Source organism: Silurus meridionalis, chromosome 7 (assembly GCF_014805685.1).
Source record: "Silurus meridionalis isolate SWU-2019-XX chromosome 7, ASM1480568v1, whole genome shotgun sequence".
NCBI classification, from domain to species: Eukaryota; Metazoa; Chordata; class Actinopteri; order Siluriformes; family Siluridae; genus Silurus; species Silurus meridionalis.
The window spans coordinates 2,924,203-2,939,638 of NC_060890.1; the positions used below are offsets into that span (position 1 = coordinate 2,924,203).

The 15,436-nt window shown below is 42.1% G+C and overlaps 1 protein-coding gene across 1 annotated transcript; it reads right to left on the reverse strand.

Moving 5' to 3' along the window:
- Window positions 1–4,915: 4,915 nt before the first annotated feature.
- med1 (mediator complex subunit 1) lies at window positions 4,916–15,156 on the reverse strand. Its single transcript, XM_046854275.1, has 16 exons — window positions 15,021–15,156; window positions 14,358–14,464; window positions 14,153–14,231; window positions 13,986–14,040; window positions 13,780–13,912; window positions 13,425–13,453; window positions 13,254–13,325; window positions 13,091–13,165; window positions 12,459–12,622; window positions 12,246–12,357; window positions 12,006–12,130; window positions 11,758–11,882; window positions 11,159–11,360; window positions 10,280–10,375; window positions 10,086–10,191; window positions 4,916–9,352 (listed from the first exon to the last, which is right to left on the reverse strand). The coding sequence occupies exons 1-16, from the start codon at window positions 15,115–15,117 to the stop codon at window positions 5,626–5,628; spliced, it is 5,304 nt and encodes a 1,767-aa protein (XP_046710231.1). The 5' UTR covers window positions 15,118–15,156; the 3' UTR covers window positions 4,916–5,625.
- Window positions 15,157–15,436: the final 280 nt, after the last annotated feature.

Sequence of the window (15,436 nt, forward strand, 5' to 3'; positions counted from 1 at the left end):
ATGTTGCAAAGAAGCACAAAGACCTTTCTTCTGGAGACGATTCTTTGTTATAAAGTATCAGAACGAGCACATTCATATAAACCTGTGAGCAGCTGTTAGAGAAAACTCGGACCAATCAGCAACCAGAATTCAACAGTGCAATTATAAACTGCTAATACAGCACTAATACTCAATACACCACTAAAGAAGCCCAGAATATTCATCTGTTAAGTCGTGTTTAAAGACGTTTTAGAAAGCGTTCATTCAAGTAATCCCAAGAAACATCTAATAAAAGAGTCTTGTTAGTAATTATTTGGAAAAAAGGAAACGGTTCTGTTTTTATTCTCTGTATTTTCTCGTATATTCTTTCCCTGTCCAGTCGCTTTTGGATTGGATGCAGAAAAGCAGTGTATCATTACCCTTATTCAGATATCACATGGCGAAAACAAAAAAAACCCTTTGAGTGTGTGATTATACCAATTACTCTCGCATGAGCTATTATAAGACCACAAGATGCGGTGGGTAATTTCACTGCTGTCTTCTCAGGCATATAGGTTACATATACTTTTCTTCATAAAACCTTCACGCACACATTCATTAGGAATTTGGAAAGTTACTTTGAAGTACATGACGCAAGTAGAAAGAAATGATTTCATAATCATCCCAAATGCATTGAATATCGCATATATTTGTGTTTAATATCTTCTCACAAGACTGATACCCATGTCACAGCTCTTAGTTGATTAGGCTCTATCATTTCAGCGAGGCAGGATATCAGTAAATCAACCATACTAATGGCAGATAGTTAAGGATGGATTAATGGCATTGGGTGGCAGGTGCATACTTTCTGTCCCTGTCAAGCAAAGCAACACCCGGCAATTATTAGAGTTTAATTCAATTCATGTTTATTTGTATAGCGCTTTTAACAATGAACATTGTCTCAAAACAGCTTTACACAGATAATGTGGTGATAAAAATGAATATGTTCTTTAGAAGTGTAAGTTTGTCCCTGATGAACGAGCCGGTGGCAACTGTGGTGAAGGAAAAACTCCCCGAGACGGCATAAGGAAGAAACCTTGAGAGGAACCAGACTCAAGAGGAAACCTATCCTCATCTGGGTGGCACTGAAAGTCCATTTATTACAGATATACGATGTTGAGGTGCAGTGATGATGATCAGAAGCAAAATGAAGTCCTGAGTCAGTGTAGGAGACTGTTAAAATTAACTACAGTCCAAATCCATCCTCAAAGCGCCCGTTCTTACTCCGGAATTTCATGGAATCACCCAAGGCGTTGATGAGAAACCGTCCCAAGCTGCACAAAGTGGCCTCCAAATGAAAAGAACACTATCCAGAAGCAGACCAGAATGAGTTCATTAAAGTTCATGTGTGCAGAAGAAGGCAGAAAGCAAGTGCAGATTTAAAACAGATGTGGTTGGAGGGCTTGATGTGTACCTGAGGAAGTGTGAGTTGGAGCCGGTTAGCCGATGTTGAATGAAAGTAGCCGGGCAGATGATCACGTTGGACTGAGCAGAAATTGGTGAGAGTTGCACTGATTTAGTACGCAATTATACATAAGGGCTTAAAGTTCTTGTTTACAAACTAAGAAAGATTCATTTCATGATCTTTTATGTCTTATGCTTATACATTCCTGGATTTATGTCCATTCCTGGACTTGGATCGCGGACATAATGTTATACCTGATCGCTGTATAAGGTGAAGAGAAGAATCTAGGAATGTATAAGCATACGATATAATAGATTATTGAAATGAGTAAACAGTAACCATGGGGTTACAATGAGTGAAAAAACCCGAAGGAATGAACACAAAGCGAATGATACAAGCTGTTCATGGCACACGTTCGTTTAAAATGTAAATTGTGATTTGGGTTTGTGCGGCTGAGAGGAGAGAGCCTTTTGAAACGAGCACCACTTTTGCTCTTTGTTTGTTCTCATGCCATCTGATTAATTGGACATTTCGGATACGGGTCACGCTAATCAGCGTTTATTTTCAGCGCACGCACATCATCGCGAATCAGACCCTGGGGCTCGTGTTAAAAAGCGGTTTGGAGGGAAATGTCAGAATTAATCCAGCGCGGTGTTAAAGCGAGTCCACTCGGTGATCGGGACGAGCTGATTACCGCTTTAACCACTTTGTTCCTCTCCGGCACATTCGAGGCTTTTCGTAGGTACACAATCGAACGCGGCAGAGCAAAATATTCCTCCTTCACATGCCCTCACTTTCTGACAGAGAGAATAAAGACAAAGGAAGATTGACGGAGAGACTAACAAGCTAAGAGAAAAAAAGAAAAGAGTAGACAAAGAGTGTGAGTGTGTGATTGTGTGTGAGAGAGAGAGAGAGAGAGAGAGAGGGAATAAAAGATTTATGCAAATTTGACAGAAAAGTGGAGATCAGGTGATTTCAGTGCTGAGCTAAGAGCCTAATCCACCACCCGCCTGCTCACACACACACACACACACACACACACACACACACACACAACTGATTGTGTGTGACTTAACACAAGACTGCTTCTTTTGCTAAGCTGATCAACTCCCTGACGTTCAAGTGTGTGTGTGTGGGAGATAGAAAACAAACTAAATCCCATCCAGTAAGGCCTCATGACACACACAGGTTTATTCTACAGGTGAAAATTTGCTTTGGAACAGTGTATATGTTGCTGCTTGATTTAAAAAAGTACAAACAGGAAATGATGTATGATGCTAAGAATATAGACTTTTATTGTGTTACGCTTGTGTTTATTTCTTCATGTAAACTTTTCAACTTGACTGAATTCCTGCCACTCATTTGACTCCCTCAGTCACTCAGATCTCTTATTTACAGAAGTCCTAAGAGGCCATGCGACGATCGTTAAAGATCATTCTCTTGTTTTCTCGTGATCACGAGCTAATTTTCTCACGATCTGGACATAACAAGAGCTGTGTTCTCATGATCGCAACGTCATTTTCTCACCAAAACATTTTCTCTTTTTTATTTATTATTATTATGATTATTATTATTATTATTATTATTATTATTATTATTATTAATAATAATAATAATTATTATAATTATTTATTATTATTATTATTTATTTTATTTTCCTCATTTTTATTTTCTCATTTTCTCACCATAACAAAAGTAGTTTTCTCCTCATCATGACGATTTTCTCGTAATCAGTACTTCATTTTTCTGTGTATTTTCTGTAAACTGAGTAACTCATGCGTAAGTGTCCGCTACTCGAGAAGGAGGTTGTGAGTTTCGTAATTTCGTGGCTTCTTAGGACTTCTGTATTTATCTGCTCGAGTTGTGATAGATGTGGAATCGATTTGTATCGCTAGCAATGTTCGCTTAAATTTGCTTGCTAAGAATATTATATATATACAGTGCAACCTTGATACTCGGGGGGTTGCGTTCAATGACCCTCGCGAGTAACAAAAATGTATATATATATATATATATATATATTAGCAGGTCAAATTGGACCCTGTGATTTAATTCAGCCCGAAATGCTCTAAGAGCAATGATTATCATCAAATATTGATTTTCACCTCATAGCTAACTAATGCATTGATAACCAAGTAAACATGTTTTTTAAATAAATATATCACTTGTTTACCATTTAAAACTGTTTAAATTCACTCATTATATTTGTTCTAGTAAAGACAATGGGTATTTGTTATCTGCATATAATAGACTGATATTAGAACATACCTCCAAAATCCCCCCCCCCCATTCAAATTTTAGAATTTACTGAAATTTAGATCTACACATCATAAAGTCAAATTGGACCCCAACACAATATAAATGTTAGCAAGAATTCGTAAATTAATTTAATGTGTACATTATTGTTGTTCAGTTCAGGTATCCAGCAACCATCACTGAACTGCACCTCAACAATGATGACCACCCAGATGAGGACGGGTTTTCTTTAGAGTCTGGTTCCTCTCAAGGTTTCTTTCTCATTCTATTTTTTTCTTACCGCTGACTTCATTATTAGGGATAAACTTGTGAGGTACAAAATAATATGCACTAAACCTATACTTTCCAACTTTATAGTTTATATAATTATGGAATTGAACAGAATTGAATGTTTCCTTTGCTGTGTAAACTTAAAAAGTATTGGGTCACCTGGTCATTAGTATAGCATGTGATTTTTGAGCATCACATTCCACATTTAGTCCCACTTCTCTCTTATAATTCCCTCCACTCTTCTGGAAAGATGTAGTAGACTATGCTTATGGATATTTGTGTTTATCAGCCACAAGAGTGTTATGAAAGGCAGGTACTGATGAAGGTGAGGAGACCTGAGGTGCAGTCAGCGTTCACATTCATCCCAAAGGTGTTCAGTAGAGATGAGTTTAGAGCTCTATAGCAGCAAGACCTTCCTCTCCAAAACATGTATACCAGATCTTCAAGGAGCTCAACTTTGTGCACAGGGGCATCGCCATGCTGGAACAGGTTTTGTGTTTTCAAATAAATGCAAAATTGTGTTATTTTATTATCTAAAGTTGTACAATTGAGTGCGTCAATATCGTGCAGCACTTATCCTCACCAACACACTTCAAATGTCTCTATGTGGCGTGTGCTTTCATACACGAGGATGAAGGCAGGACCGGAAAATAAAACCCCTCAGAGAGCAGAGTTATTTTAATTACAGCATTAAAGAAGTTTTCATCTTCAGGGGGTCATTCAGCAATGAAATAATGTGCAATAAACATTTAATAACACACAGATGAGGCTGTGTGTGTGTGTGTGTGTGGGGGGGATACAGAGGCACAAAGAAATTGTTAATTCCTGGAAGGTGATAATGATATAAAGATATGCCTTGTAGAGGTTTTCAATAAGTACAATTCTTTTATTTGTATGAAATTAAAATATATAAATAATTGCAGGATGAACATGCATCAGGCTCTATGAAAATGGAATTGACCAAAATAGTGACAATTATAATTTATTTATTTATTAAAAAGAGATTATAAACGCTGTAGAGATTTTTCAGGTTTTTATGCTTGTGTACTTTATATATTTAACAAATAATACAAATATAGCTCAGTAGTGACCCCTGTTGGTGATATTTGTAAACGCTTTCAAAAACGCCACACTTCTCATACATAAAAATGTAAGTTTAATTCACGGAGTTTATTTCGATCGTGTAAAATGACTAAGTATTTACACATGAATAAGGAAATCTGCTTCTTACACTCCTCTACGAAGTCTAAAACTACAGGATAAAACTGAATAAACACTATTAAAATGTCCAATAAAATAAAAGCGCTTATAAAAAGGCGTAACAAAGGATGAAGACACTTTTTTTTTTTTTTTTTTTTTTACACTGTCATCATACGGCAGAAAAATTAAAATGCGATCTATCAGGAGAAATAATTTAGATAATAGATATGCTGGACTTTTACCGCCACTGTTTGGAAGGTGGGGTTGGGAGGGGGGGGATTATTTTTGCATTCGTAATCAGCGGCAATTCAATAATGCATAATGTATTATTTTGCATGTGTGGACAGATGGAGTGTCACCATCTGACTTCATTAAAAGTCTTTAAAAAATTCAACATTTAAACTGCAGAACCTTCAGGTGCCAAAACATCATGCGAAAAAAAAAGAAAAAAGGTAAAAAATACCCGTGGGTTCCTTCTATTTGAACGGTTCTAAGTTGGAGCCTGTCAGAGCAGAGTCCATGAGGTCGTCATCCTCAGTGTGCATGTACACAGGACTCGGTCGAGAGACACGTTCAGAGCTGAGCAAAGACATGGAGGGTTCTGAAGACAGAGGAGACCTGGACCAGCTGTCTGCCTTTATTGGATGTGAAGAGGGACCACAGGACATTGTTGATTTCTTCTTCTCCTTCTCTCGATCCCGGTCCCTTTCCCGCTCCCGCTCCCTCTCCCGTTCTTTCTGCTTTTTCTTTTCTTTTTTGTGCTTCTTGTGTTTCTCACCCAGGCTGACCGACATGTAGTCCTGTGGTGGCTGGATTGGCCTCATGCTCTGATCGTCGTCGGAGCTGGTGCTGTTCTGATGCGATTTCTCTGCCACTGAACTGCTACCCGACTCGCTCTCACTGTCCTGAAAGAGAGGGGTGTATCCGGGCGAGCGGCTGTGGCTGGGGGAACTGCGGTCATGCTTTGGTGTTGAGCCACTGAAAAGAGGTGACGCTTTCAAGCCTGAAAGCTGGGGGCGCATTGAAGCTTCTGCTGATCCGTCACCAGGCTTCTGAAGAGTTACTTTGGACTTGATGCTTGGAGAACCACCATCAGGTTTGCTTATGATAATCTTAGCCACACCAGTGCTGCTCACTCCACTACTTTTAGGATCCATCATCTTTTTATCGCCCGAATTTCCAGATGAAAGAGTTCCCTTGGATTTTCCTTCTTTTTCAACCTTGTCTCGTTTTGGAGGACCAACATTTGGAGGTACCCCCCCACCTCCACTCGCTGTATTGCTACCAGGACCACCACCACCTCCTCCGCCTTCACACTCCTCTCCACCGACGCCACCGCTTCCCACACTCTTAAGCTTGTCTATGACTGCTGTCAGGGAAGGTTTTTTGTTTCGGCTAGGAGACTTTCCTTTGGCATTAGGGTTGTTCCCTCCACCCCCTCCACCTCCTCCTCCACCACCCCCACTACCCCCATATTGTGATTGACCACCAGAAGAAAATGACATAGAGCCTGATGAAGCGGAGCTGGCAGATGAAGTGGAAGAAGAGGAAGAACCAGAAGAAGAACCACTTCCTAACTGTTTCTGGGAACTCATCCCACCACCAGAAGATTTTGACCCCCCTGAACTCCCACTTCCAGAACCAATTGGTGACTTAGCTTTTGAGGATGGTGGCGTTCCTGGAACCGTTCCTTGCTGATGTTTCATCGGAGAGGAAAGTTTGTCAGAACTCCCAGCCCGAGAGTGTGAAGGAGAAATGTTTGGCTTAATGCTAGGATTTATCAGTGATCCAGGAGGCTTACCTCCTTGGGGCCTCATTTTATTCCCACTGACTGCTCCACTGCTGCCACTGCTACCTGAACCTGACATACCATGTTTAGTGATTGGAGAAGAGCCTGGTTTGCCTGAACCCATGCCGAGAGAAGAGCTCTTGGACTGTGGGTTCATGCCACTCCCACTTCCTCCTGCACCTGGTGGCTTAGAACTGTTACCTTGACCCATGGAGCCTTCCATCTTGCTAGTCTTTATTTTTCCTGAAGATGAAGAGGAGTGGGAATGGTGGCTTTTACTGCTGCTCGAGCCACCGGTACCACCAGTACTTCCAGCTGCTGAACTGCTTGAAGTATAACCACCATGAGAAGACGTTTTGCCACCAGTTAAGGTTTTTGGTATTTGTATTGTGATTTTAGGTATAGGTGGGGTAGCACCTCCTGGTGGAGTCTGAGAACGACCTGAGCTACCCGGAGATTTGGATCCACCTCCGCTCATTGAACCACCAGAACTGACACTCCCACTTGGAGGGGTATAGGGCCGACCCCCAGAGCTGTGTGAAGGAGACTTGCCTTCTGGATCGAGCTTTTTACGCTTAGGTGGTTTTTCTTTTGATTTTCCCTCACTAGAAGGTGTACGACTACGCTTCATCTGCTTTCCTTCGGAAGAGCCTGATCCTCCTATCCCCATTCCAGAGTTACCTCCACTGTTATCTTCCTTCGGTCTCATCTGCTGCTGTTTGACCTTTACTTCACTACTTTTAAAGTCACTGCCAAGTCCTGCGATACCCATCGTCAGTGGACTCTGTCCACCACCTCCATGTGAATCACTCAAATCTGGCCCTGGGCCCAGCAAAGGTTTCCCTCCTCCACTAAAAACCATGCTAACATCAAAAGGGTCCTTTAGGGAGGCATCGGGTGTGTTCCTGCCGTGCGAAGTTGGATTCTGAGGCGTTCCCGACGGTGTATTCTGCTGACTTCCCCCACTGAAACTCTTCACCAGGTCAAGATCCTGCTCTGGACTGGGTGAACTGTCAAAATAGCTCGTATGTGAGAAGGTGCCCTGACCAGGCAGTAACTCAGGATTGAAGTCTGTGTCTGGAAAGAAATTACTTGAGGAGGCATCACTATTTGGTGTAGCTGCAGTAGTGGCCTCTGCTAACAGATCTGCTGGATCAGTGTAGGTGTTTTCATTGCTGTTGGCATTAAACAGATCAGCTTCGAATACGGCACTACCCTGGCCTGAGCTAGAGGAATCCCTTAATGGAGTGTCTAGAGAACCTCCTTCTTCCCCACCCATGTGATGCTGCCCACACCCTTTGGTGGCTGGATCAGGAATATCAGACAGAATGTCATTAATGTCAGGACCAATACTTTCAGAGCTCGAGAGGCGCACCATCCGAGGTAAAGAGCCTGATGGCTGTGACTGAGCTTGACTCTGAGACTGGACGTGTGATTGGGGGTGGTACGACATTCCGGGGCCTGATGGTGGGGTTCCACATTGGCTTGGAGCTGGGGTGATACTGTGAGGAGTGTCCAACCCATCACCTGGAAGATTGACATCAAATATAGGATTTTGAGACGTGTCAACATCCATAGAAAAGAGCTCACGATGAAAGTCGTCTTCAGTGGGAGGGTGTGTGTGATGGTGCTGCTGGATTAGGCTCCCCATTTGCTGTTGCTGGGATTGCGGTTTCATTCCCATACCTCCCCCGGGTCCCATAACACCCTTATCGGTGCCCCTTGGTCGCTTCTTCTTGCCTTTGGTGCCTCCTCCGGGACACGGCTGACCTTGGCTGTCTGTGCGAGGAGAACCAGAAGAGTTTTGTCTCTCCAGAGGGCTGCTCCCATATAAAGCAGCAAAGTCCTGCGAGGGGTTGTCCTTCAACAAGTTCATTAGCATGGGATGGTTTTTGGTATTGCTGGCAGGCGAGGTGGTCGGTGGAGGGGTCTGGTGTGGCTGTGAGCCAGCAGAGCTCTGAGTAGTGGGGCTAGAACCTACACTACCTGTTATTTTAAGAAGGCTGGTGAGTATTGGGTTCTGAGTCACTTTGCTAAAGTCATCTGAACCGTGGCCGTGCTGTGGTGGGAGCTGCTGCTGTTGCTGTCCCATAGTGTCCCCAACTGAACCTCCTTGGTGGCTCATGTTGAAAAACGAACTCATTGCACCTGGGAACTGACCACCTGCACCCATATTCCCAGCACTACTGCCTCCTGTAGGTGTAGTACCACCCCCTACACCAGGTAGGCCCACACTGTTGCTCCCATCAGGTCCTGTGCCCATCCCCATGTATCCAGGGCTTCCTGTGGGAGGAAGGTTTTTTTTCACCATTATCTCCACAGTTTCAGCTATTAGGGATAAGGCTGGGGTGTCTGCCTGAATCGTCTCCGCCTTGCGACGAATCGCACGCATGGTCACAGGGATGGACATGCATCTGAGAAAGAAGGCATTAGAAGATAACGATTAAATATCTCTGTAATGACACACTAGTCATATTCCAAATATAGCATACCTTTATACTAGGGTTGCCAGGTTGCCAAGCCTGGAAACTTTCCACGGGAATCACCAGGAAATTAATGGAAATAAATTGGGAAATTACAAAACTGCAGGTAACAGGGAATTCAATCATAGTTCAAAAAGAAATCTTGCAGGATAATCTTGGTTAAAAAACAGATTGATAAATGTGCAGGATACAACCTTTTTAGAACAATTTTGCTAAATTGCATTCAATCACAGCACATTTACTGCAGGGCTACTGAAGCCACGCCCCCTACATGCACTGTTCACACATGGCAGACAAAATAATGTCAGAAAATGTCCATCGTAGCGAGTATTCACGTGAATTACTTCCTGCAACAAATTTATACTAACCATTGAATCGAAATGAAAAAAAAAAGTCATATTTTTTACAAATGTTTATAAGTTTGAATGCACGCCAGCTTATGACCAAACAAATGTTAATATTCTGCTTGTATATGATGTATATGATATATGATTCTGTTTGTATATCAATTTCCCAAAATTCCCCAGATAAAGTTCCCATGGAAAGTTTCCTGGAAATTTACCGCCTTTTTTGCAACCCTACAGTACACACATGCATTAGAGGTTCACTAATCACTCGGTGTGAAAGATACGAAAATGCAGTCGGAGCACGTTGCTGCACTTACCGCTGAACCACCTTGGTAATGAACTCATCTGTGCAGATCAAAGCATCAGACAAGCCCTTGTACAGCTTACACGCTACCTGCCGTGAGTCGATCACCTCCATTACGACTAAGATAGAGAAAGACAACGATCAGTTTATAAGGCGTTCAGTCACTTTGATTGTGACCTCTGAAATTGGATTCGAAAGGATTCTTACCACAGACAAGAGACTCGTTGACAGGGTGCTGAAAGGATACGCTAAAGCTGGAGTCTGTCAGTGGACAAACCTCAAACTGCAGCAGCCCTGGGGCATCTACAGAAATAACAGCATAAAGACAAGACATCTGGCTTTATAACACGTCACACATCTGCATACTGCAGGTGAGATGTGAATGTACCTGAACTGGCCATAATGTGCGAGAAACTTGTACATATCTGTGACAGCTAAGAAAGTTATCATTGTTTCAGCAAATATTGATGGTAAATATTAGAATACAATGCAAACTTTATGCAAATCACAGGTATTCCCACACACAGTGACTTGTGTAACACACAGGGGTGTAGAAGTGTGGAACAGTGGAACAGTGGACATGGAGACACAAGCACTTCCTTCCTTCCAAAATAATTTAATTTAAACTGAAAGAGTGAGTTAGTAATTAATAGTTTCATTAAAAAATAATAAGCCATGACCCAAAGAAAGAGAAAATAATTTGTTTATATAATAAAATGTTTTATTAATATGTTGCCAAAAATTTATATGGTCTAAGAGACAAATCAGACCAATCACATGGGCTAAAAAATGTATCAATATGGGCTAAAAGACCCATCATATGGGATAAGGGACCAGGAGAAAGTGATAACTGTGTATATGGTGTAACACTGCGATCACATGGTGTAACTGTCACGCTAAACATTTTAGTTAACTAAAGACGGCGTCTCGGTGTGGACGTGAGGCCAAAACAGGGCGTTGGATATGCACGTGGCGATGGACACGGGCTTATCTGAAGCGCAGTCGCATTAAAATGTTGACCAGGTTCCTGATTAACCACGTTCACACGGGAGCTGCTCAGCAAATCGTTTGAAGCCTCACACTCACCTTCCTTTATGTAGGTCTTTTTGACACAGCTACCGATCAGCGTGTTGTATGCTGCTTGGTGTCGTATGATATCCAGCAGCGTGGGTACGTGAGCAGGGTGTCGGAAAGGGATTTTGGTAACCAGAGCTCCCTGCAGAGATTTCCCATCCTGCACTGGGGCATCTCCATTCAGAAAGTAACAGTGTTGCTGTCCTGGCAGAGACTTAAAAAAAAATTAATAATTAAAAAAAGGTTAAATGCTGTACAGAAGTATCAGAAGATACACAGAAGAATCGCTGTACTAACAGGTGTGATTGTTGTAAATGTTAATTCTGATTAGTATTCAATTTGCAATGTGTTGATTTTTTTTTTTTTTTTTAACTAATTAGACATGACACCAGTCAGTAAGAAAAAACGCAAATACTTTCATCGTTCAGAAAAACCTTAGCCAACATTAAATACAACAAGTATTTCCTGTTAAAAAAAATAAAAATAAGCTTTTTGGGCCCGACATTGTATCTCGTGGCAAAAAATTTTAAAGGAGCAAAACGAGCACGTTGCAAAAAAGTGTTTTTTCTTTCTTTTGTTTGTAAATTGGAAAATATTTGGATATTACTCACTGCGTAAAATCTCTTGGATCGGGCCGACGCTGGAGCGCCGCTGCCACCTTCTTCACTGAACTGACTTTTAATGATGAGATCATAGAGAGGAGACAAGGCAGGGACTGACTCAAACACTGGGATACCTACAAAAACAAAACAACAACTTTTTACCACTCAAATACACACAATTTCAGCTTGATGAAAACAAGCTCCGCCTCTACAGTGATCTCGCCAACCTCATTCACTGCCCCAGGTCTCTGTCTTACCCGTAACGTTGCCCAATTTGTGAATAAAGGATAGTGAGAAGGGCATGGGCTGCTTCATCTTCAGGTAGAAACACGCTGGAAGGTCGACACAGTTTGAGTTTGACGCTGGAGAAAATGTCGGTGTACTAAACGCGGGGGAACAAAAGGACGTGATGGTAGAACAATACAAACAAATCACCCACCATTAGCACGAGGTCATTTTATTCCAAAATATTCAAAAAATAAATAAGTAAGAATTACCCTTTGTTATCCACTGGGTGAGAGCCGGTGATGAGAGGCGCGATGGGAAGTTTGTAGACAGACGACGTTCCCTCCACAGTCACAGACACGGACACTCCGAAAGAACGAGGGACTGGGAAGAAAAGAATGTAGTGAATAGATAAACTGATGGAAGAACCCAAAATAAAACAAGACGGATTGATTTGTGTCACATTTATAAATCCTAAAGCTCACAGGTTGCGTCGGTGAAGTTGAGCTGAGCGCCGGTTCCCTCCTCAAAAATGTCGTAAGGCGAGACGTAGCACTGCAGGGACAGGAGTTGGCCGCCGCTCCTCTGGGTGAGCAGGCCCACGCCGCCGTGCAGGATAGTCTCCACCGTGTTGGCCTTTGTGGCTATCCTGCAGGAAACAGGACATTTTTTATGCTTTATTATTTTTTAATTTATCTGCACATTGTTTTCTGATAATTTCTGTTTACGGATTTAGACCTTATTTGCGCATCAAAATAACGATTGAAATATTTTAGAGTTACAGCATCATACAAGAGGTGACCCGATTGATCAGCACCAAGAGCTGATTGCTGGAGCTATCGGCAAAAATCCAGAACGATAGTTTTTCCGGGTCCTGGTCTGCTGTCTGTTACGACAGCAACCCCTAGAGGCGAATCAGCGACGCCAAGTGCTGCTTGTTATTGCATGAGAGATGGAGCACAGCACGCTATATTATATTTATTACTAATAATTTATGAATTATATTTATAAATTAGCATATTTCTTTTAGTTGGCACATTTTCACAATTAAGTACTTTTTTTTTGTAATAAAGTCCAGTGCTATTTTACATGGAATTTTTTTTTTTTTTTTACACACCTGAACATGTGCATCATCTTAGTAAGGTCCAGTTCCAAAGACTGCAGGGCCAGGTACATTTTAGTCTTCAGTTTGCTTTATGGAAAAATTTAAACACAAAAATATAAAGATATTTTATTCCTTTAATTTTTTTAAAAACGTATTAGAATAAACCACGACTCACTTGTCCCCAGGAAGTTTGTACAGGTTCACGAGACCCTTCAGGTGTTTGGAGAACTCCTCAAAGTTTTTCTCTCTGTACACATGACACACACATAAAGCAATGAAACGCTGAACGTGTGATTGTAGACGTCATTAAGCTGATTGACAACTGAGTGTGTTCACTGTTCCTCACCTCAGATGCTGGATGAGCTCGGGACAGCTCTACATGAGAGAAAAGGAAGAGTTTAAGGCGAATTCAGTGATCATTAAAGCAACAGTCTGTAACACTGCGGTGGGAAATACAACATTTGAGGGCTACATGCTTCCATACCGTAAAAGGATAACAGGGGAAGCTCTGTTCTAAGGTCTACATCTAATGCAGGAAGAGAGACGGATATACAGACACTTTATACATTAAAGATAAGCACTTTATTAAGAGTTCATCTTTAATGTATAAATTGTCTGTATATCTGTCTCTCCCTAAATGCCTATATGTCCTTTTATCTTCCTTATCTCTCTCTCTCTCTCTCTCTCTCTCGCTCTCTCACCGCAGGGTTCTCTCCGTGGTGAGCCACTTTGACGTCGATCAGTTGGCCCATGGTGTCGAGCTGCACTTCAACATAGAACATGTCCGAGGTGATGTAGCACTCTGTCTCCGAGGGACTCAGGTGCGACCCCAACCTGCAGGACGAGCGATAAATGGGTGATCATGTGACGTTTTAACTGGAGGTGGTGTATGAGCAGGGACACTCACATGTTCTGACGGGCGATGGATTCCAGACGATCGGTCATGGATGCCAGGGAGGACACTAAAACGATTATGAAATTTGATAAAATGCACAAGGAACGGAAAAAAAAAAGTGTACTTTTTTGTGTATTTACATTCAGTCGTTTAATGATGGAAAAGAAAAACGCTCTCACCTTTAAGTGCCCTCTGAAGCGTCTCTAAACAATTGAGCAGGAGCTGATGACCGGCTGAGTTCATTACACCACGCTTTTCCTGCACACACACAACGCTTTAGAAATGTGAAGCTCAATTTTGTACATGTACTGCAAATAAATGTCTTCTAACACCACAGTTAGGTCTTATAGCTCTACACAATCTTCAACACACACACACACACACCATGGCTGTGCGGACGACTTTGCTGGTTTCCGGCCATGGCCTTGAGGCGTTGTGTTTGGCGTGCAGCCTCTCCAGCAGAGCGGACACACGACTCTGCTTCTCCGTTTCTGCACACACACACACACACACACACACACACACACACACACACACATTCACTTGAAACAGGTGAAACATCTCACTGCTTCATCCAGACACAATACCCAAATTCTTCAGGGTTTCTTTTCATAGTGGATCACTCTCGAATAGTTATTATAGACCCTACATAACATACTGCACATCAGACAGGGAAATGACCAGGTCTGGTTTCAGGGTTCAACTTCATAACACCAGTCACAAACCAGACTCCTGATGTTAATACACAACATTGAGCAACAGCAATACATTTCTCTCTGTCTCCTCTATTTCACTGTATCATGACCCAGTCCTGAGTACTGACTATCTTCCACATAGAATAATAAAATATGATTATGTGTAATGGAACAGCTGCTTGTAGAAGAAGCCTCTTAACCTCTAGGAGACACTCAAAACAAAAACAGCTACCGCTAACTAAACCCAGGGGCTAATGCTAGTGACGTTAGCAGGCGCAGCCACCATGCAAAAACACTCGTTTATACACAGTCGAGCAGCAGCAGCTGTAAACCCTTAGTTTCTGCCCCGTACCGGTGCCTTCCTCCACTTTAACGCGGTCCAAAGCTGGTTCTCTGGCGGGACTAACGCCTCGGAGCGTAGCCGCAACCGCTGCAGACGCCACCGCCATCTTTCCGTATTAAAGCGTCGCGTCCTGATGACGCAGCGCGACGGCCGCGCTCCGTCGCGTTGTTGTGACGTGGAACACGCAGAAAGACTCAGAGGCGACAGAATTCCTGTTAAATAGGGATTTGGTTGTCTTTTGGCAGCAGGGGGCGCTATTTTACAAGATACATTTACAGGGCGAGTATTACACGACTAAAAAGATGCTTGTGTAGATTTGTATTAATTGTGTTAGATAAAAAATAATGAACAATTTATATAAGTCAAATACTGTGTTTAATGAAACCATTGATAGATAAATTGGTTAATGTATGTTTAAGACTAAT